Source organism: Phycodurus eques, chromosome 12 (assembly GCF_024500275.1).
Source record: "Phycodurus eques isolate BA_2022a chromosome 12, UOR_Pequ_1.1, whole genome shotgun sequence".
Lineage (NCBI taxonomy): Eukaryota > Metazoa > Chordata > Actinopteri > Syngnathiformes > Syngnathidae > Phycodurus > Phycodurus eques.
The window spans coordinates 6,995,848-7,018,321 of NC_084536.1; the positions used below are offsets into that span (position 1 = coordinate 6,995,848).

General features: G+C 49.3%; 1 protein-coding gene across 1 annotated transcript in view; it reads left to right on the plus strand.

The window, feature by feature from the left end:
- ttn.2 (titin, tandem duplicate 2) overlaps positions 1-22,474 on the plus strand; it is a 256,838-nt gene that overhangs the window by 207,299 nt on the left and 27,065 nt on the right. Inside the window, exons 214-224 of the mRNA XM_061692635.1 lie at positions 80-17,173; positions 17,252-17,548; positions 17,675-18,262; positions 18,349-18,651; positions 18,736-19,032; positions 19,099-19,386; positions 19,481-19,780; positions 19,857-20,008; positions 20,087-20,237; positions 20,319-20,618; positions 20,704-22,470. Coding sequence (XP_061548619.1) covers positions 80-17,173; positions 17,252-17,548; positions 17,675-18,262; positions 18,349-18,651; positions 18,736-19,032; positions 19,099-19,386; positions 19,481-19,780; positions 19,857-20,008; positions 20,087-20,237; positions 20,319-20,618; positions 20,704-22,470 — 21,537 coding nt within the window. The remainder of the gene's footprint in view (positions 1-79; positions 17,174-17,251; positions 17,549-17,674; positions 18,263-18,348; positions 18,652-18,735; positions 19,033-19,098; positions 19,387-19,480; positions 19,781-19,856; positions 20,009-20,086; positions 20,238-20,318; positions 20,619-20,703; positions 22,471-22,474) is intronic.

The following is a 22,474-nucleotide window of genomic DNA, read 5'->3' on the forward strand; positions in this document are numbered from 1 at the left end:
CTTCAAGAGTAATAATCATTTACCTCTAGACCACAAAATATTGCTGTTTTTTAACAAAGTTCTTTTCCCTGTTCATCAGATCCACCAGGTCCTCCTTCCAATCCTAGAGTTACAGATACCACTAAAATGTCTGCCACCTTTACCTGGGGCCGACCCCACTATGATGGTGGTCTGGAAGTGGATGGATACATTGTGGAATATAAAAAGGAAGGGCATGACGACTGGGAGACAGAAACAGAGTACCACCTGAAGGCTACCGTATATGTTATCGGAAAACTGCAGAAGGGAGGCAGATACCATTTCAGAGTCCGAGCTGTGAACTCTGAAGGAATTGGTGAACCTGCAGAGGTTGAAAAAGTAACCGAACTTGTGGACCAGGAGTCTGTTCCAGACTTTGAGCTGGACGCCGAACTCCGGAAATCCCTGGTAGTCAGGGCCCGTACGTCAATCCGTATGTTTGTTCCCATCCGAGGCCGTCCTGTTCCAGATGTCACCTGGAGCAAAGATGATGTCAATCTGAAAATGCGTGCACATATTGACACTACCGAGTCCTACACACTGCTGGTCATTCCTGACTGCACCAGATATGATGCCGGAAAGTACAACCTCTGCCTGGAGAACGTCGCCGGAAAGAAGACAGGCTTCGTAAATGTGAAGGTTCTGGACACGCCAGGGCCGCCAGTTAATCTCAAACCCAGAGAGATCGCTAAAACGAGCATAACCCTTCAGTGGGAGATCCCCATCATTGACGGTGGCTCCAAGATTCACAACTACATTATTGAAAAGAGAGAGGCCACAAAGAAGGCCTACACTGTCCTGAGCACTACGTGGCAAAAGTGCTCTTTCAAAATCTCTGATCTGGAGGAGGGAGCTTACTACTACTTTCGAATCTCTGCTGAGAATGACCTGGGCATTGGCGAGCCTGCTGAAACCCCCGAACCAATCAGGGCATCTCAGGCCCCTTCTCCACCAGAAAACCTGTACATCACTGATGTTACAGCTGACAGCGCCAGCTTGGTGTGGACTAAGCCTCTTCATGATGGCGGTAGCTTGATTACAGGTTATGTCATTGAGGCCCAGAAGAAGGACACTGAGCACTGGCTCCATGTTTCTGCCATCAAGGCTCTGGACTACACTGTGACGAATCTGGTAGAGGGTGCAGAATATACTTTCCGCATCATGGCAGTTAATGCTTCGGGTAGAAGCGATCCATGTGAGAGCAGACCGGCAATTATCAAAGAGCAAACATCAGGCCCGTCATTTGACCTACGTGGAGTCTACCAGAAGACGGTCATTGCCAAGGCTGGGGACCGTGTTAAGATGGAGATTCCAGTACTTGGAAAACCCAGACCTGTTGTTTCTTGGAAAAAAGGAGACACAATTCTAAAAGAGACACAAAGAATTAACACAGAAGCTACAGCAACATCAACCATCCTCAACATTGGCGAGATCAAAAGGGCTGATGGAGGACAGTATTCAATGACAGGAAAGAACATGCTAGGCACAGTGACCGAGATAATCACAGTATTAGTCCATGATATTCCAGGTCCACCCACTGGTCCCATTAAGATGGAAGAGGTCTCGTCCGATTATATCCTTATGTCCTGGGAGGCCCCAGAGAATGATGGGGGTGTTCCCATCAACAATTATATTGTTGAAATGCGTGAGACCACTGGTACCTCCTGGGTGGAGTTAGCAGCCACTGTCATACGTACCACATTCAAGGCAGCCCGGCTTATCACTGGAACTGGATATCAGTTCCGTGTCAAGGCCCAGAATCGATATGGCATCGGACCATCCATCGTCTCTGAGCCAGTGGTGGCTACCTATCCGTTTGATGTCCCAGGCCAGCCAGGGCCCCCTGCAGTCACATCCTTCAATAAGGATGCAATGACTCTCAGTTGGAATGAACCATCCTCGGATGGAGGCAGTGCCATCCTGGGTTACCATGTGGAACGAAAAGAGAGGAACAGCATTCTGTGGCAGAGGATCAGCAAAGCTCTTGTGATAGGAAATATCTTCAAATCAACTGGCCTGGTTGACGGAATTGAATATGAGCACCGTGTTATTGCTGAAAACTTAGCTGGTCTTAGCAAACCCAGCAAACCCTCTGACCCGTTGTATGCTTTGGACCCAGTAGACCCACCAGGTAGACCTTTGGCACTGAACATCACCAGACATGAGGTGACTGTGTCATGGACCAAACCAGAGGCAGACGGAGGATTTTCCATCACCGGATACACTGTGGAGAGGAGGGAACTGCCAAACGGGCGGTGGCTCAAAGCCAACTTCAACAACATCCTCGAGACGGTCTACACAGTCAGCGGTCTGATCGAAGACACTGTTTATGAATTCCGTGTGTTGGCTCGCAACTCAGCAGGCGCAGTGAGTGCACCTTCTCAGCCCTCAGAAGCCATCACATGCAGGGATGACATCGAAGAGCCCCGGCTCAACATTGACTCCCTTTACAGTAGCAATGTTGTCGTCATGGCCGGAGAGATGTTTACACTGGAGGCCAACGTGACGGGTCGGCCCATTCCCTCACTTGTGTGGACCAAGGATGGGAAGGAGCTTGAAGATACCGGCAAGTTGGAAATAAAGATGTCTGCTTTCCACACAACTCTGATCAACAAAGACTCTTTGAGAAGAGATGGCGGCGCGATCACCCTGACTGCCAGTAACCCTGGCGGCTTTGCTAAATTCATATTCAACGTCAAGGTCCTCGATAGACCCGGACCACCCGATTCCTTAACGGTTACAGACATTGCTGCTGAGAAATGCGTCCTCAACTGGCTGCATCCAACACACGATGGTGGAGCCAAGATTGAATACTTCATCATTCAGAAGCGTGAAACCAGCAGGTTGGCCTGGACAAACGTGGCCACGGATCTCCAAGCAAACAGGTTCAAGGTCACGAAGCTTCTTAAAGGCAATGAGTATGTCTTCAGAGTAATGGCCGTGAATAAGTATGGCATTGGCGAGCCGCTGGAGTCCCAGCCTGTCATCTGTGCCAATCCCTACGTTCCCAGTGACCCGCCCACACAGCCTGAAGTTACGACCATCACCAAGAACTCAATGGTAGTCTGCTGGGAGCGCCCTGAACATGATGGGGGTAGCAGACTCAACACTTACATTATCGAGAGAAGGGATAAGACTGGACTGCGCTGGGTCAAGTGCAACAGAAGGACTGTAACCGACCTTCGATTCAAGGCCACTGGCCTCACACCGGGCCACGAGTATGAATTCAGAGTTTTTGCAGAGAACAATGCTGGACTGAGCCAGCCAAGTCCCTCAACTCCGTTCTACAAAGCCATGGACACAATCTTCCAGCCTGGACCTCCAGGGAACCCCAGAGTTCTAGACACAACCAAGTCTTCCATCACCCTTGCTTGGAATAAGCCTGTCTATGATGGTGGCTCTGAAATCACTGGCTATATTGTGGAGACCTGCCTGCCCGAAGAGGATGAATGGACAATTTGCACTCCTAAGAAGGGATGGACAGCTACCTCATTCACTATCACTGGCCTGAAAGAGAACCAAGATTACAAAATCAACATCTGTGCCACCAACTGCGAAGGTGTGGGAGAGCCTGCTGCTGTCCCAGGAACCCCAAAAGCAGAAGACAGGTTACTACCCCCTGAAATCGAACTTGGAGCAGATCTCCGTAAGGTCGTCTGCATCAGAGCCTGTGGCACACTCAGACTCTTTGTACCCATTAAAGGCAGACCGGCACCGGACGTCAAATGGTCAAGAGAGCATGGAGAGTCCCTGGACAAAGCTAACATTGAAGTCACATCGTCATTCACCACTCTTCAAGTTGAAAATGTCGACAGGTTTGATGGCGGTAAATACATGGTCACTGTGGAGAATGCCTCTGGAACTAAGACGGCCTTTGTTAACATCAGGGTACTAGACACGCCCGGAGCACCTCAGAACCTGATCATCAAGGAGGTTACCAAAGATTCAGTCTCGCTCATTTGGGATGCACCTTTAATTGATGGTGGCTCCAGAGTCCGTAATTACATTGTAGAGAAGCGTGAGTCAACCAGAAAGGCCTACTCCACTGTCTGTGCCAACTGCCACAAATCCAGCTGGAAAGTTGGAGAACTAGAAGAAGGAAAGATGTACTTCTTCAGAATCCTGGCTGAGAACGAATATGGCATCGGCCTCCCAGTGGAAACGTTTGAGCCCGTTAAGGTGTCAGAGAGGCCCCTGCCTCCAGGAAAGGTGTCCCTCCGTGAGGTGACTGGCACCAGTGTCACTCTCACCTGGGAGAAGCCCGACCATGATGGTGGAAGCAGAATCACCAGCTACATTGTTGAAATGCAGGGTAGAGAAAGTGAAAAGTGGACCCAGGTCATGGCAGTCAAGACCAACGAGGCTTTTGTAACTGGTTTAACACAGGGAGAGGAGTACATGTTCCGTATTTCGGCCACCAATGAAAAGGGCGTTAGTGAGCCACGTGCTCTTAGCATGCCCGTGGTGGCCAAAGATCTGGTAATCCTGCCAACTTTCAAATTGGCTTTCAGCACGTTTAGTGTGCTAGCAGGAGATGATCTGAAGATCGACGTACCGTATGCTGCCTGTCCCAAAGCGACAGCAACCTGGTTCAAAGACAGCATCACCCTCAAGGAGACAACTAGAGTTAATGCTGAAAGCACAGACGAGAACCTTCTCCTCGTCATTAAGGAGGCCTGCAGAGATGATGTGGGTACATATTCCATCAAACTGATTAACATGGCTGGAGAGGCAACTACAGAGATCAGCGTGATGGTCCTAGACAAGCCAGGCCCTCCAACTGGCCCAGTCAAGCTGGATGAAGTCACTGCAGACAGTCTGGTCTTGTCCTGGAATCCCCCGGAGTACGATGGTGGCTGTAGCATCAACAATTACGTTGTTGAGAAGAGAGACACGTCAACCACTAACTGGCAGATCGTGTCAGCTACAGTGGCTAGAACCACTGTAAAAGCTGTACGTTTGAAGACAGGTTGTGAGTACCAATTCAGGATTGCTGCAGAGAATCGATATGGCAAGTCCTCAGCGCTGCTCTCTGAAAGTATTGTGGCTCAGTATCCATTCAAGGTTCCCGCTTCACCGCGTTCGGTCATTGTAAAGTCAGCCACCAAGGAGACCATGCTGGTCGTATGGGATAAATCCAGCAGTGATGGTGGAAGCAAAATCCTGGGCTACCATCTTGAGCTCAAAGAGAAAAACAGCATTTTGTGGGTGAAGCAGAACAAACAGCTTATCCCAGACTCCCGATTCAAAGTGGTTGGTCTGGAAGAAGGTATCGAATATGAGTTCAGAGTTTACGCTGAAAACATTGTCGGCATAAGCAAACCCAGTATCGTGAGTGAATTGCAGGTAGCCAGAGACCCTTGTGACAGACCCGGAAAGCCTGAGGCTGTCATTGTAACAAGAAACCAGGTGACCCTCCGATGGTCCAAACCTGAGTATGATGGTGGCATAAAAATCATCGGGTATGTGGTGGAGAAGAAGGAAGGAGCCGGGCGCTGGATGAAGGCCAGTTTCACCAACATCATTGATACCTCCTTTGTTGTCACGGGTCTCACTGAAGACCAGATTTATGAGTTCCGTGTCACTGCCAAAAATGCAGCGGGTGTCAGCAGTCAACCCTCTGACTCTACTGGAGCTATCACTGCCAAGGATGAGGTGGATCCACCCCAAATTGACCTGGATGCCAAGTACTCCCAGGCTGTGGTTGTGAATGCTGGAGAGTCATTCAGGCTTGAGGCAGCTATCTTCGGCAAACCTGTTCCCATGGTACACTGGCTGAAGGAGGGCCAAGTCATGAGTGAAGCAGCACGCCTGGAAGTCAATAACACGGAGTTTTTGGCCTGTATTGTTGTCAAAGAAGCAATTCGTGTTGATGGAGGCCAGTATACTTTGCTGGTGAAGAATGTCGGCGGAGAGAAATCTGTGAACATTAATGTAAAAGTTCTGGACAGGCCTGGTCCGCCTGAGGGCCCCATTTCAATCTACGGTGTCACGAGTGAGAAATGCTCAATTTCCTGGAAAACACCTTTGCAGGATGGAGGTAGTGATGTTTCCTATTACATTGTTGAAAGGAGAGAGACGAGCCGACTGGTTTGGACGGTAGTTGAACAGAAAGTTCAGACCCTGAACTTGAAGATCACCAAGCTTCTTCCTGGGAATGAGTACATCTTTAGAGTGATTCCAGTCAACAAATATGGAGTCGGTGAGCCTCTGGAATCTGAGCCCATGATTGCCAGAAATCCATTTGTTACTCCCAACCCACCAACAGAGGTAGAGGTCTCCACAATTACTAAAGACTCCATGGTAGTGACCTGGGAGCGACCAAGTAACGATGGTGGCAGTGCCATCCAAGGTTATGTTGTGGAGAAACGTGACAAGGACGGTGTTAGATGGACCAGGTGCAACAAGCGTACCGTGAGCGAGGTCCGTTTCAGAGTTACCGGGCTCCTAGAAAACCACAGCTACGAATTTAGGGTCTCTGCCGAGAATGCTGCCGGTGTGGGAACACCCAGTCCCCCAACAACATATTTCAAAGCTTTGGATCCTATCTTCAAACCAGGCCCACCAAACAATCCCAAGGTGGTGGACTCATCAAGGTCTACCGTTTCCTTGACCTGGGGTAAACCCATCTATGATGGTGGCTGTGAGATTCAGGCCTACATTGTTGAGGCATGCAATACTGTGTCAGATGAGTGGTTCATGTGCACTCCTTCCTCTGGAATCACAGACACACGGTTTACCGTGACAAAGCTCTTGGAGAAGCACGAGTATCAGTTCAGAGTGTGTGCCATCAACAAAATCGGTGTTGGTGAGCACGCTGATTGTCCAGGAAAAATCACTTTGGAAGAGAAGCTCGAAGCACCAGACCTGGACCTGGATGCCAGTTTGAGGAAGATGATCAATATTAGAGCGGCAAGCACCCTCAGGCTCTTTGTTCCTGTAAGCGGTCGTCCAGCCCCTGAGGTAAAATGGGGCAAGTCTGATGGGGAGCTTAAGGAGACGGCCCAAATTGATAACACAGGTAGCTACGCGTCACTTGTGATTGAGAACGTGGACCGATTTGATAGCGGCAAATACACACTTACTGCCGAGAATGCCAGCGGAGTTAAGTCTGTCTTCATCAGCGTCAGAGTCCTGGACACCCCAAGCCCTCCAAATAACCTCTTTGTCAAGGAGATTACCAAGAATTCTGTCACACTCACATGGGAGCCTCCGCTTCTAGATGGCGGCTCAAAGATTAAGCAGTACATCGTGGAGAAGCGGGAGAGCACTAGGAAGGTTTACTCTTCCATCACCATCTGCAATAAGATGACATGGAAGGTAGAACCTCTCCCAGAGGGTGGAATATTTTTCTTTAGAGTGCTAGCTGAGAATGAGTACGGTGTCGGTCTGCCTGTTAAAACCATTGAACCAATTAAGATATCTGAGAAGCCGCAGCCCCCTGGTAAAGTCAGCGTTGTTGATGTTACACATAGTACTGTCACCCTGACTTGGGAGAAGCCTGTACATGATGGCGGTAGTAGGATAAGCCACTATGAAGTCGAACTGGCTGCTATAGACAGCGAATCCTGGTCTGTTTGTGCTAGTGTGAAGGCAACCGAGGCCCTGGTTAGTAACCTGCTCAAGGGAGAAGAGTATCAGTTCAGAGTGGTGGCTGTCAACGACAAGGGCAGGAGCGACCCCAGGCAACTGGCTCATTTGGTGGTCGCAAAAGACCTTGTGATTGAGCCTGCTGTTAGACCTAAAATGAGCAGCTACAGTGTCCAAGTGGGATATGACCTCAAGATCGAAGTGCCAATCGCAGGCCATCCAAAGCCGACCATCTCTTGGTCCAAGGACGGAGCCGCCCTCAAGCAGACCACCAGAGTCAATGTCACAGATTCAGCACATCAAACCACAGTTACTATAAAGGATGCCACCAGAGAGGACGGAGGCATGTACAGTATTACTGTAGCCAATGATCTAGGATCTAAGGAAGCCACTGTTGAAGTTATCACCTTAGATAAGCCCGGACCACCTACAGGACCTGTCAAGTTAGAGGATGTCAGTGCCGAGAGCATCACACTTGCATGGGAACCTCCTACTTATACAGGCGGCTGCCAAATATCCAACTATGTTGTCGAGAAACGAGATACGACCACCACAAACTGGGTAGTGGTGTCTGCCACTGTGGCAAGATCAACACTCAAAGTGGGCAATCTGAAGACCGGCGCTGAATATCAATTCAGAATCTATGCTGAGAACAGATACGGCAAGAGTTATGCCATTGATTCTGACCCGGTTGTGGCACAGTATCCATTCCAAGAACCTGGGCCACCGGGTACACCCTTTGTATCTTCATACTCTAAAGACTACATGGTAGTGGAGTGGCATAAACCTCCATCTGACGGAGGCAGTCCTATCTTGGGCTATCATCTTGAAAGGAAAGAGAAGAACAGCATCCTTTGGACCAAGATTAACAAGACACTCATCCAAGACTGCAGGTTCAAATCCAGTCCTCTGGAGGAAGGAATTGAATATGAATACAGAGTCTATGCAGAGAACGTTGTTGGCATTGGAAAGTGCAGTAAAGTCTCAGAGGTCTATGTGGCCCGCGATCCATGTGATCCTCCTGGCTGTCCAGTGCCACTGATCGTGACCAGACACTCGGTGAAACTCAGGTGGACGGCCCCGCAGTACAACGGCGGAAGTTCGATTACTGGTTATGTCGTGGAGAAGCGTGATCTTCCTGAAGGAAAGTGGATGAAGGCCAGCTTTGCAAACGTTTTGGACCTTGAATTTACAGTGATTGGCTTGACAGAAAACAGCAAATACGACTTTAGAGTCATTGCAAGAAATGCAGCCGGTGCTGTCAGCAAGCCCTCCGAGTGCACTGGATCCATCACAGCAATAGATGAAGTTGACCCACCCAAGTGTGAGACGGATGCCATGTACAACCAAACCCTTGTCATCAATGCTGGGGACACATTCAATCTGGAGGCCAAAGTGGACGGAAAGCCCATTCCCATGGCTCAGTGGTTTAAGGGTGATGTTGAAGTAGAAAACTCTGCCAGAGCTGAGACAAAACATATAGACTTTAAGGCTCTTCTTGTTGTAAAGGATGCCATCAGAGTGGATGGCGGCCAGTACACACTGGTACTGACCAACGTGGCAGGCAGCAAGACTATCCCATTCAGTGTGAAGGTCCTGGACAGACCAGGTCCATCAGAGGGACCACTTACTGTCAGCAATGTCACTGAGGAGAAGTGCTCCCTGTCGTGGCTTCCACCAAGGCACGATGGAGGCAGTGGCATTTCTCACTACATCATCCAAAAGAGAGAGACAAGCCGCCTGGCTTGGACTGTGGTCTCTAGTGACTGTGGCGCTACCATGTTCAAGGTCACAAAACTCTTGAAGGGTAACGAATACATCTTCAGAGTTATGGCAGTCAACAAATATGGCGAGGGTGAGCCTCTGGAGTCAGCACCAGTTATCATGAGGAATCCATTCGTCCCCCCTGGCACACCTAAGGAGATTGAGATCACCAACATTACCAGGGACTCCATGACTGTCTGCTGGAATCGCCCCGAGACAAATGGAGGCAGTGAGATTGTTGGCTACATTGTGGAAAAGAGAGACCGGGCTGGCATAAGGTGGACCAAATGCAACAAACGCAGGGTAACAGACTTGCGTTTCCGGGTGACAGGACTAACTGAGGACCATGAATATGAGTTCAGGGTTTCTGCTGAGAATGCAGCTGGCGTGGGTCAGCCAGGTCCGGCCACACCTTACCTGAAGGCATGCGACCCCACTTTTGAGCCTGGCAGCCCCACAACCGTTCATGTGACAGACACCACCATGGACTCCATAAGTCTGACATGGCACAGGCCCATATATGATGGTGGCTGTGAGATTCAAGGTTACGCTGTTGAAATCACAAAGGCTGATGAGGAGGAGTGGACGATTTGCACGCCACCCTCTGGAGTAAATGCCACCAAGTTTACCATTACCAAGTTGATTGAGCACCAGGAATACAAAATGCGCGTCTGTGCCATCAACAAGCAGGGCATTGGGGAGCCAACCGAAGTTCAGGGCATAGTTATCCCTGTGGCTAAAATTAATGCCCCAGATATGATTCTGGATGCAGAACTCCGAAAGGGAATTGTTGTCCGTGCGGGTGCTCCAATGAGAATTGGCATTCTATTTAAGGGTCGTCCCACACCAGAAATTAGCTGGGCCAAGGAGGACGGTGAACTGCCCAGTAAAGTTCAACTTGAGACTGGTGAAGACTACACACAGCTCTCCATTGACATCTGTGACAGACATGATGCTGGAAAATATATCCTTAATCTCCAAAACAGCGCTGGCACTAAATCTGCATTTGTTTCTGTCAAAGTTCTGGACACTCCAGGAGCGCCCGTGAACCTCACCGTCAAAGACATTAAACGGGAAAGTGTCACCCTGAGTTGGGAGCCCCCTCTTATTGACGGTGGTGCAAGAATAAAAAATTACCTGGTTGAAAAGCGCGAGTCCAACAGGAAGGTTTACGCTAATATTGACAACAAGTGCACAAAGACCAGCTACCGAGTTACTGGCCTCACAGAGGGAATGATCTACTACTTCCGAGTCCTTGCCGAGAATGAGTTTGGTGTAGGACTGCCAGCAGAGACAACAGACTCAGTTAAGGCCTCTGAGCCGCCTTTGTCCGTAGGTAAAGTCACTGTAACCGAAGTTAGTAAAACAACTGCCTCACTGTCATGGGAGAAACCGGTCCACGACGGAGGCAGCAGGATTATCGGCTACTATATTGAAATGAAAACTATGGACTCAGAGGAATGGGTGGTGGTCACCACAACCAAGACCTGTGAAGGCACTGTCACAGGCCTCAGTGCTGGACATGAATATCTTTTCAGAGTCTCTGCCTTCAATGACAAAGGTAAGAGTGACCCGAGGCCTCTCGCTGCACCGGTCATAGCCAAGGATTTGACTATGATTCCCGGATTCAGGATGAGCTACAATACTTATAGTTTGCAAACTGGTGAAGATTTGAAGATTGAGATTCCAGTGATTGGGCGTCCGATCCCAAAAGTGGAGTGGAAGAAAGAAGGACAGGCTCTTAAAGAGACAACTAGGTTAAATGTATCTGATACACCCACATCTACAAAGCTGTGCATCAAGGATGCCAAGCGTGAAGATTCAGGAAAATATATCGTCACAGCCACCAGCAACATCGGAACTGCAACTGAAGAGATTACAGTTATCATTCTTGATAAACCGGGCCCGCCCACAGGTCCTGTGAAGATTGAAGAAGTGAGCTCCAATTATATGACCCTCTCCTGGGAACCACCAATGTATACTGGCGGCTGTCAGATTAACAACTACATTGTGGAGAAGAGAGACACTACCACAACAGCTTGGCAGATTGTGTCTGCGACCATAGCCAGGACAACCATCAAGGTCAGCAACCTGAAGACTGGTATGGAATATCAGTTCAGAGTGTCTGCTGAGAACAGATATGGAAAGAGTTCTGCTATTGTCTCACCCCAAGTCATTGCTCACTATCCATTCAATGTGCCTGATGCGCCAGTGACACCCACTGTAACTGCTGCAACCAAGGATAGCATGGTCGTTGAGTGGAAGCCCCCGGCAAGCAATGGTGGCAGTCCCATTCTTGGCTACCATCTGGAAAGGAAGGAGAGGAACAGCCTCTTGTGGACTCAACTCAGTAAGCTTCTCATCCCCGATGCACGTTTCAAGACCACAGAACTGGAGGAGGGCATTGAGTATGAATTCAGGGTGTATGCAGAAAACATTGCAGGACTGAGTCCGGTTAGCAAGATCTCAGAAAGCACAGTGGCTCGGGATCCCTGCGACCCACCTGGTACTCCCGAGGCAATTGAAATAACACGGAACCATGTAACACTGCGGTGGACCACACCCCCGTATGACGGAGGCAGCGTTATTACCGGCTATTTGATTGAAAGGAGGAAACACCCTGATACCCGCTGGATGAAGGCCAGCTTTACCAACATCCTTGAAACCCAGTTCACCCTCACTGGTCTCACTGAGCACTGCATTTATGAGTTCAGAGTTGTCGCCAAAAACGCAGCTGGCATATCAAGCCATCCCTCTCCAAGCACAGGAGAAATAACTGCCAAAGACGAAATTGAGGCCCCAGAAGCAACCATGGATTCCAAATTCAAGGATCTAACTGTTGTTCATGCTGGTGAGACTTTCGTCATTGATGCCGACTACACCGGCAAGCCTATGCCTGAGGTCATCTGGTTGAAGGATGGAAAGGAGATTGACAAGACTACGCCAAGAATGGAGATAAAGACCACACTCACACGCACCGTCTTGACAGTGAAGGACTGCATCCGAACGGACGGTGGACATTTTGTTCTCAAACTAGTTAATGTTGGAGGTGTCAAGATGATCCCAGTTAACGTTAAGGTTCTGGATAGACCCGGCCCTCCGGATGGCCCACTAGAAATCAAAGGTGTCACGGCTGAAAAGTGTTATCTGCATTGGAACCATCCCTCGCAGGACGGTGGAGCAGGTATTTCACACTATATCATTGAGAAAAGAGAGACCAGCCGGTTGTCGTGGACTATGGTGGAGCCCAAGATTCAAGCGATCAGTTACAAAGTCACCAAACTGCTGCCCGGAAATGAGTACATCTTCAGAGTCACGGCTGTCAACAAATATGGTGTTGGTGAGCCGCTAGAGTCTGAGCCAGTTGTTGCACGCAATCCATTCACCACCCCAAGTGCTCCGTCCATGCCAGAGGCCGGTGCAATCACCAGAGACTCCATCGTGCTCACCTGGGAAAGGCCAGAAAGCAATGGGGGAGCTGAGATTGAAGGTTATATCCTTGAAAAGCGTGACAAGGTTGGCATCCGATGGAGCAAATGCAACAAGAAGAGGCTAACTGACCTGAGGTTCCGATGCACTGGTCTCATTGAGGGCCATTCTTATGAATTCCGGGTTTCTGCTGAAAATGCAGCTGGCGTGGGCACACCCAGTGCACCAACTCAGTACATCAAGGCATGTGATGCAATTTACCCACCAGGACCTCCAAACAACCCCAAGGTCATTGACCATTCCAGCACAACTGTCTCCTTGACCTGGACTAGGCCTATATATGACGGCGGAGCGCCCATCAACGGTTACATTGTTGAAATGAAGGAGGCTGCACTGGATGAATGGGTCATTTGCACCCCATACACAGGTGTGCAGGCTACGAACTACACCATAAAAAATCTGAAGGAGAATGCTGAATACAATTTCCGGATCTGCGCCGTTAACTGCGAGGGTGTGGGCGAGCATGTAGACCTGCCTGGCTGCGTGATCGCGGCTGAGAAGGTGGAAGCTCCTGAAATTGAACTTGACTGTGATCTAAGAAAGATGGTCAACGTTCGGGCCACAGCCTCCTTGCGTCTGTTTGTCACAATCCGCGGGAAGCCTGAGCCTGAGGTCAGGTGGTCAAAGGCAGATGGCACTCTGAATGAGCGTGCCCAGATTGAGGTGACAAGCTCCTACACCATGTTAGTGATTGAGAATGTCGACCGATTTGATACCGGCAAATATATACTGACACTGGAGAACATGAGTGGCTCAAAATCGGCCTTCATTAACGTCCGAGTTCTAGACTCGCCTAGTGCCCCGACAAACCTCGAGGTGAAAGATGTGAAAAGAAATTTGGTTTCTCTCGCCTGGGAGCCTCCTCTCATTGACGGCGGGGCCAAGATATCTCACTACATTGTGGAGAAGAGAGAGCAGAAGAGGATGGCATTCACCAGTGTTAGTACTAATTGTGTGAGGAACTCTTATATGGTCTCTGATCTGGAGGAGGGAAGACGGTATTACTTCCGTGTGCTGGCAGTAAATGAACTTGGTGTGGGTCTGCCTGCCTCCACGGAACAAGTCAAAGTTTCTGAGGCTCCTTTGCCTCCTGGTAGAGTTCAGCTGGTGGACGTGACTCGTCACACTGTCACACTGTCGTGGGAGAAACCTGACCATGATGGTGGCAGCAAGATTACAGCCTACTGTGTGGAGATGCAGCCAGACAGAGATGAAAAATGGAGTTTGTGCAGTGAAGTTAAAGCACTGGAGGCCACAATTGGAGGTCTCACAACAGATGAAGAGTACTTTTTCAGGGTTATCGCAGTGAATGACAAGGGTAGGAGTGACCCCAAACCTCTAGCTGACCCCGTGATTGTAAAGGATATCACGGTGCAACCCATCGTCAACCTGCTGTTCAATACGTACAGTGTTAAAGCAGGAGATGACCTGAAGATTGACATTCCCTTCAAAGGCAGACCGCAGCCTGAAGTGTCCTGGAAGAAGGATGGCCAGGTGCTGAAGCAGACGACTCGAGTCAATGTTCTCACCTCCAAGACCTCATCTAAAATCTTCATCAAGGATGCCACCAGGGAGGACGTAGGAAAGTATGAGATCACCCTTACTAGCGCAGTGGGCACTACGACAGGTGAAATCTCAGTTATCACCCTGGACAAACCAGGCCCGCCCAGTAACATTAAGCTGGATGAGGTGAGCGCTGACTTCATCTCTCTGTCTTGGAATGCTCCAACCTATGACGGCGGATGCCAGATTAATAATTATGTGGTGGAAAAGAGAGACACGACCACAATCAATTGGCAGATTGTGTCTGCCACAGTTGCCAGGACCTCAATTAAAGTGTCCCGTCTCACTCAGGGAACAGAGTACCAGTTCCGTATTGCAGCTGAAAACCGATATGGGAAGAGTCATGCTGTTGATTCTGCTCCTGTTGTTGCTCAGTATCCATTCGAGCCTCCGGGCTCTCCAGTCAACATTCGTGTTTCTCATGCCAACAAGACTGGCATGCTCGTTGTTTGGGACCGGCCAACCAGGGATGGTGGAAGCCCCGTTATTGGTTATCACATTGAATGCAAAGACCAAAGCAGCATCCTTTGGACTAAGGTGAACAGAGGTCTTCTGGCTGAGAGCCAGTTTAAGATGACTAGCATTGATGAAGTCTTGCTCTATCAATTTAGAGTCTATGCAGAGAACATCGCTGGGATTGGTCCAGGCTCTAAAGCCAGTGAGCCAGTGGCAGCAAGGGATCCATGTGAACCTCCTCGCAACCTTAGAGTCACCAACATCACTAGGACATCGGTCTCACTCTTCTGGGAGACGCCAGAACATGATGGTGGAACGAAGATTACCGGCTACATTGTTGAACGCAAAGAGGTTCCAAATGGCCGCTGGCTGAAGTGTAACTTCACCAACCTCCAGGACACTTACTTCGATGTCACAGGCCTCACTGAAGACGTCCAGTATGACTTCCATGTTATCGCTAAGAATTCTGTTGAAATGTTAAGTGTTCCTTCTGAGAGTACTGGACCTGTAACAGTCAAGGATGATGTAGATCCACCCACAATCATCTTGGAAGAAAGGTTCAGACAGGTGGTTGTCATTAAAGCAGGAGAAATTATTCAAATTGATGCTGAAACAACTGGGCGACCACTCCCTGTGGTGTCGTGGTCTAAAGATGGAAAGGAGATCGAGGCCAAGGCTAGGTGTGAAATCACCACCACCAACTTCACAACTACCCTGGTTGTAAGAGATGCTATCAGGAGGGACTCTGGCCAGTATGTCCTGACTCTGCACAATGTGGCAGGAACCAGGTCTGTGGCTATCAACTGCAAGGTTCTGGATAGGCCTGGACCTTCTTCGGGACCCCTGGCTGTGTCTGGCCTGACAGCAGAAAAATGCACCTTGACCTGGGGACCTCCCCGGGAGAATGGTGGGGCTGATATTATGCATTACATTGTCGAAAAACGGGAGACTAGCCGACTGGCTTGGACTCTTGTCCACGGTGACATGAAGGCCACCACCTGCAAAGTCACCAAGCTGCTCAAAGGAAATGAGTACATTTTCAGAGTTAGAGGAGTCAACAAATACGGGGACGGCGAGGCCCTTGAAAGTGAGCCAACAAAGGCCATCGATCCATTCACAGTACCCGCTGCTCCCACTAACGTCCAGGTTACCTCTGTTACGAGCGAGGCAATGACCATCTGCTGGGAAAGACCAGTCTCTGACGGTGGAAGCAGCATCTCTGGCTATGTCATCGAAAAGAGAGAGAAGACCGGCCTTCGCTGGTGCCGTGTTAACAAGAAACCGGTTTATGACCTCAGAGTCAAAGCGTCACACCTTCGGGAGGGCTGTGAGTATGAATACAGAGTGTTCGCAGAGAATGCTGCCGGCCTCAGCGCTCCCAGCATTGCCTGTCCACTCACCAAGGCTGAAGATCCCCAGTTCTTGCCTTCACCACCCGCTAAGCCTAAGATAATTGACTCGACAAAGACCACCATCACCCTGTCATGGAACAAACCTCTATTTGATGGTGGTGCACCTGTGACCGGTTACAGAGTGGAATACAGAAATACTTTGGATGATGAATGGACAGTCGGGGTCCAGAACACCAAGAATACAGAGTTCACAGTGGTGGGACTGACACCTGGTGCAGAGTACATGTTTGTGGTCAAGTCCATCAACAAGATTGGAGTCAGCGAGTCCAGTCCAGAGTCGGAAAAACAACTGGCCAAGGAACGAGAGGAAGAGCCCGTTTTTGACATTAGCAATGACATGAGAAAAACTCTGATTGTGAAAGATGGCAGCTCGTTCACCATGACAGTGCCCTTCAGAGGCAAACCCATCCCCAATGTAACTTGGAGCAAGCCAGATGTTGACCTAAGGGTCCGTGCTGTCATTGACACCACAGAGACCTTCACCTCAATCACCTTAGAGAAAGCAACTCGCAATGACTCTGGAAAATACACAATCACCTTGTCCAGTGTGGCTGGTACTGCTTCATTGACCCTCAATGTCAGAGTCCTGGATTCTCCTGGACCTCCGACTTGTGTCTTGGTAAAGGATGTGACCAAGAACTCAGCGACTGTGACATGGGACACTCCAGAGAACGAAGGAGGAGGACCCGTAAAAAACTATCTAGTGGATATTCGTGAGGCCAGTAAGAAGGGCTGGACTCAGTTGACTGACACATGCCATAGGCTGACGTACAAGGTGTCAGACCTGGAGGAGGGTGGAGTGTACTACTTCAGAGTGACCGGTGAGAACGAGTATGGCATAGGAGTTCCTGGTGAGACCAAAGAAGGAACCAAGATCTCAGGTATTACACTTTTCATTCAGTAAAGCTTCACAGAATGTTGTAAGGAGATCACCATATCACATTGCTTTTATTCCCCAGAAAAACCAAGCCCACCAGCGAAACTTGGTGTGACTGATGTGACAAAGGAGAGCGTAACCCTGGCCTGGGTCAAACCAGAGCAGACAGGAGGCAGCAGAATTACTGGATACTTGGTGGAAGCATTGGAGAAAGGACAGGAGAACTGGGTCAAGTGCGGCGTAACCAAGTCCTTGCAATACACAGTGTCTGGCCTAAGAGAGAACACAGAGTACTTCTTCAGAGCCCGAGCAGAGAACCACGCTGGATTCAGTGATGTCAAAGAAATGGTCACCCCAGTGTTGGTCAAGGACCAGCATGGTAAGTTACAGTGACATTTTTTATTGTCTCAAAAATATTTTCATGTATTTCACAAAATTCGACAGAAGGTTAGCCATTGTTATCAGATTTAAAATTCAGTGTCCACTTCTCTTTAATTTCCTGAAGAATCTCCTGAGGTCGTAATGAAGGACTTCCCCCACAACACAGTCTATGTCAGAGCTGGTTCCACCCTCAAATGTGAGATTCCGTTGATTGGCAGGCCACTGCCTAAGGTGTCTCTGTCCAAGGACAGTGTGCTCCTTAAGTCAACGATGAGGTTCAACTCCGAGGTCACTCCTGACAGCATCAAGCTCACACTGCGTGAGAGTATCGCTGGAGACTCAGGACGTTACGATATCCTTGCTTCCAACTCGAGTGGCACCACCAAGTCATTTGTCAACATTGTGGTTCTGGACAGGCCTAGTGTTCCACTGGGACCCGTGGAGCTGTTTGACATCACAGAGGATAGCGTGAGCCTGAAGTGGCTCCCGCCGGCTTATGATGGTGGCAGCCCCATCACAAACTACATAATCCAGAAGAGGGAGACGACCACGGCCAGCTGGATGGATGTCTCCTGTGCTGTGGCTCGCTGCACCATCAAGATTCAGAAGCTTACAACTGGCCTGCAGTACCAATTCAGGATCAGAGCTGAGAACAGATATGGAATCAGCGAGCACATTGACTCGCCAATTGTCGCTGTCAGCCTTCCTTACAGTAAGTGGCCACAGTCATTCTGTTTTATTTTGGCAGTTTGATTTCTAACAGTGAAACCACCCTCATCGTACTTTGTCATCATGAAGCCTTGCCTGAAGCACCCTCGACTCCAGAGATCACTGCCGTGACCAGGGAGACCATCACCGTGGCCTGGAAGGAGCCCAAGTCAGATGGAGGCAGTCATGTCTTTGGCTACCATCTTCAGATGAAAGATAGGAACAGCATCCTGTGGCAAAGAGTCAACAGAATGATAATCCGGGCCACACACTTTAAGGTCACAAGCATCCATGCCGGACTCATTTATGAGTTCAAGGTGGCAGCAGAGAACGCTGCTGGGATCAGTGAGTTCAGCAAGGTTTCTGATGCAGTGCTGGCAATTGACGCCTGTGGTAAGTCACAATGCCTGGAACGGGCTCTTTTTGACTGTCTATATAGTCAATGTTGTCGTATGAGTGCCGTCTGTTTTCTTGCAGAACCACCCACTAATCTGCGGATCAGTGACATCACCAAGAACTCAATCAGCCTAGCCTGGCAGGTGCCTAACTATGATGGGGGATCTCAGATCACAGGCTACTTGGTAGAGAAGAGAGAAGGAGTCAACTGCAAATGGTCCAAGGCAAACCTAACCAATATCAAAGACACACGTTACACTGTGACTAGCCTGACTCAGGATCAGACCTACGAGTTCAGAGTAATGGCTAAGAACGCAGTAGGGTCAGTGAGCAATCCTTCTATGACAGCCGGACCTGCCACATGCGTTGACACTTTTGGTATGTAAAACCACAATTAATGTTATACTCTACAAGCAGATGTTTTCACATGTATTTCTCCTTCAGGTGCGCCAGTGATTGAAATACCTGCTGAGTACTTGAACGAGGTGAAGCACAGGTCAAGCTCAGATGTTGAACTCAAGTTTAACATCATTGGCAAGCCTGCTCCCACCGTTGAGTGGCTGAAGGATGAAAGAGAACTCAAACCCAGTGCCCAACTCTCCTTTAAACACACCTTTGAGTCCACAAGTTTGTTCCTGAGGGAAACAACACGCCTGAACTCTGGTACCTATGAGGTCAAGGTGAAGAACTCCCTGGGATCAGCCTGTGCAGTTGTCAGATTGCTCATCCAAGGTGCTTAAAATCATTTTTAATAATTTCCTTGTTAAAAAGATTATCATTTTGGATCCTAATATGAATTAATACATCCCATGCTTCTCATTTACAGACAGGCCAGGGCCCCCTGCCGGCGAGATTCAGTTTAAGAAGGTTACCGCTAACAACATCACCATCATGTGGTCTCCTCCTGCTGACGAGGGCGGTGCTATGGTCACACACTACATTGTGGAAAAGAGGGAGACCAGCAGAGTCATGTGGTCCATCATCTCAGAGAAACTCATCGACTGCATTGTTAACGTGCCCAGACTCATCCATGGCAATGAATACATCTTCAGAGTCCGAGGTATCAACAAGTATGGCATCGGCGACCCTCTGGAGTCAGAGCCAATTATCGCCAAGAATGCTTTTGGTAGGAAATATGAATAAACAACACATGAATTGGCACCTTTGCTGCAGTTCTCAACTGATCACGATTGTTTCGATAGTTCCTCCCAGCGAGCCATCGAAGCCTCAAGTTTCCATGATCACCAAGTCAACCATGACGGTGATTTGGGAGAGACCAGCTCTGGATGGAGGCAGCGACATTGATGGTTATTACCTGGAGAAGAGGGAAAAGAAGAGTCTACAGTGGTTCAAGGTTGGTTTGTTGCTAGTGATGCTTCTCGCCACTGGTGGCTGCTGCGAAGCTAATGAACGGTTATGCTTTATTGTGCAGGTGGTGAAAGGCACAATAAGAGACACGAGGCAGAAGGTCACCAGCCTTGTGGAGAACAACGAGTACCAGTACCGAGTATGTGCTGTCAACAAGGCTGGAGCAGGAAACTACTCTGAGGCCTCGGAATTGTACAAGGCCTATGATCCTATTGGTATACTTTTGCACTTGTCATGACATGTTATAAGGCTGTCTTTTTGTGATCACAACTGATGGATCTTATGTTTGCCTCCAGATCTTCCTGGGGAACCGACCAAATTGCGTGTGGTGGACTCCACAAAGACCTCCATCACTCTTGGATGGGAGAAACCTGTATATGATGGTGGCAGCAAGATCACACACTATCTCCTTGAGCAAATGAACACAGAAGAGCGAGAATGGGCAACAGTAAACCCGCAGGTTAAGACCTGCGAGTATGTGGTCTCTCACCTCAAACCAGCAACCTACTACTTCTTCAGAGTCTCCGCTGTCAACTGCAAGGGCAAAGGAGAGGATATCAAGATGTACCAGCCAGTGCAAGCCAAGGATATATTGGGTTTGTATCCTTACAAATACAAAACTGTCAAGAGTATCAAGTTCGCCCGTTCTCATATCGTTATTTGCAACTTTTCTCCCAATAGAGGAGGCCGACTTGGACCTGGACGTTCCCATGGCCACCCATTATACTGCCCGGTCGGGGCGTGATGTGGAGGTGTTTATTCCCCTGAAGGGCCGTCCAACCCCCGGCGTCACCTGGCGCCGTGGTGACCGCAACATTGCCGCCGACACACGCTACACCATCACCAGCACCGAGCGTGCCACCACTCTTCTCATCCCCAAGGTCACCCGCGACGATTGCGGAAAGTACCTGCTGGAGATTGAAAATGGTGTGGGAGAGCCCAAAATCGTAACTGTTTCCCTGAAGGTTCTGGACAGTCCCTCCACCTGCCAAAATTTGATGATTAAGAATGTGACCAGAGGAAAATTGACACTGAGTTGGGAGGCTCCTCTTATTGATGGCGGTTCCCCAGTCACTAAATACATTGTTGAGAAGAAGGGTTCCACCATGAAAGCATACCAGATGGTCACAGATGAGTGCGCCAATACAAGCTACAAGGTGTCAGGCCTGGAGGAAGACATCGCTTACTTCTTCCGCGTGTCTGCTGAAAATGAGTTTGGTGTGGGGGACACCTGCGAGACCTCGGAGCCTGTCAGAGCCACAGAGACACCCGGAGCAGTTAAAGACCTAGTCATGCTTGACTCCACAAAGACGTCTGTCACCCTTCAGTGGACCAAACCCGACCACGACGGCGGCAGCCACATCTCTGAGTACGTCATTGAGAAGAGAAATGAAAACAACGTTAGCTGGACTTTTGCTACAACTTGTAGGCGCTGCACATATGAGGTAACGGGGCTGCAGGAGGATTCTGAGATGAACTTCAGAATCTATGCAAAAAATGAGAAGGGCATCAGTGACTTCTCTGAGATTGGCCCAATCACGGTGATGGACTTCATCATCTCACCCGAGGCCTGCCTAAGTGATTACCCTAACGGAGAGCTGGCTGTTCGTGTCGGACAGAACATCCATATCGAGCTCCCCTTCAAGGGAAAACCCAGGCCTGCCATCAGTTGGCTGAAAGACAATTTGCCTCTTAAGGAAAGCGAGAAGATCCGCTTCAGGACCACTGACAACAAGACAGCAGTAACAGTCAGAGGTGCCAAGAAGGAGCATGCAGGCCAGTACACCTTGGTTCTGGATAACAGAGCTGTAAAGAACTACTTTGACATTGATGTGATGATTCTCGGCCCCCCCTCTATGCCCACTGGCCCCATCCGCTTTGATGAGATCAAAGCCCAGCATATTATAATCTCTTGGAATGAGCCCAAAGAGAATGGCGGCGGCGAGATTACCTGCTACAGTGTGGAGAAGCGGGAGACTTCCCAGGCCAACTGGAAGATGGTCTGCTCCAGTGTGGTCAGAACATCATTCAAGATACCTAACTTGGTCAAGGGAACTGTTTACCAGTTCAAAGTCCGTGCAGAGAACAAATATGGGGTCAGTGAACCACTCAACTCTACAGAAATCCTTGCACAGCATCAGTACAAACCTCCAGGTGCTCCTGGAAAGCCAGTGGCCTACAACGTCACCAGTGATGGAATGACCATTCGGTGGGAAGCTCCAGGTTTTGATGGAGGATCCACAATTCTTGGCTACCACATTGAGAAAAAGGACAGGAATAGTCTCCTGTGGCAGAAAGTAAACTCCACCATCATCTCCAACAAAGAGTACAGGATCATCGGTCTCTTAGAGGGTCTAGAGTACTCTTTCAGAGTCTATGCAGAAAACAACGCCGGACTCAGCCCTGTTAGCGAACAGAGCAAACACGCACTCGCTATCTCCCCTGTTGGTTA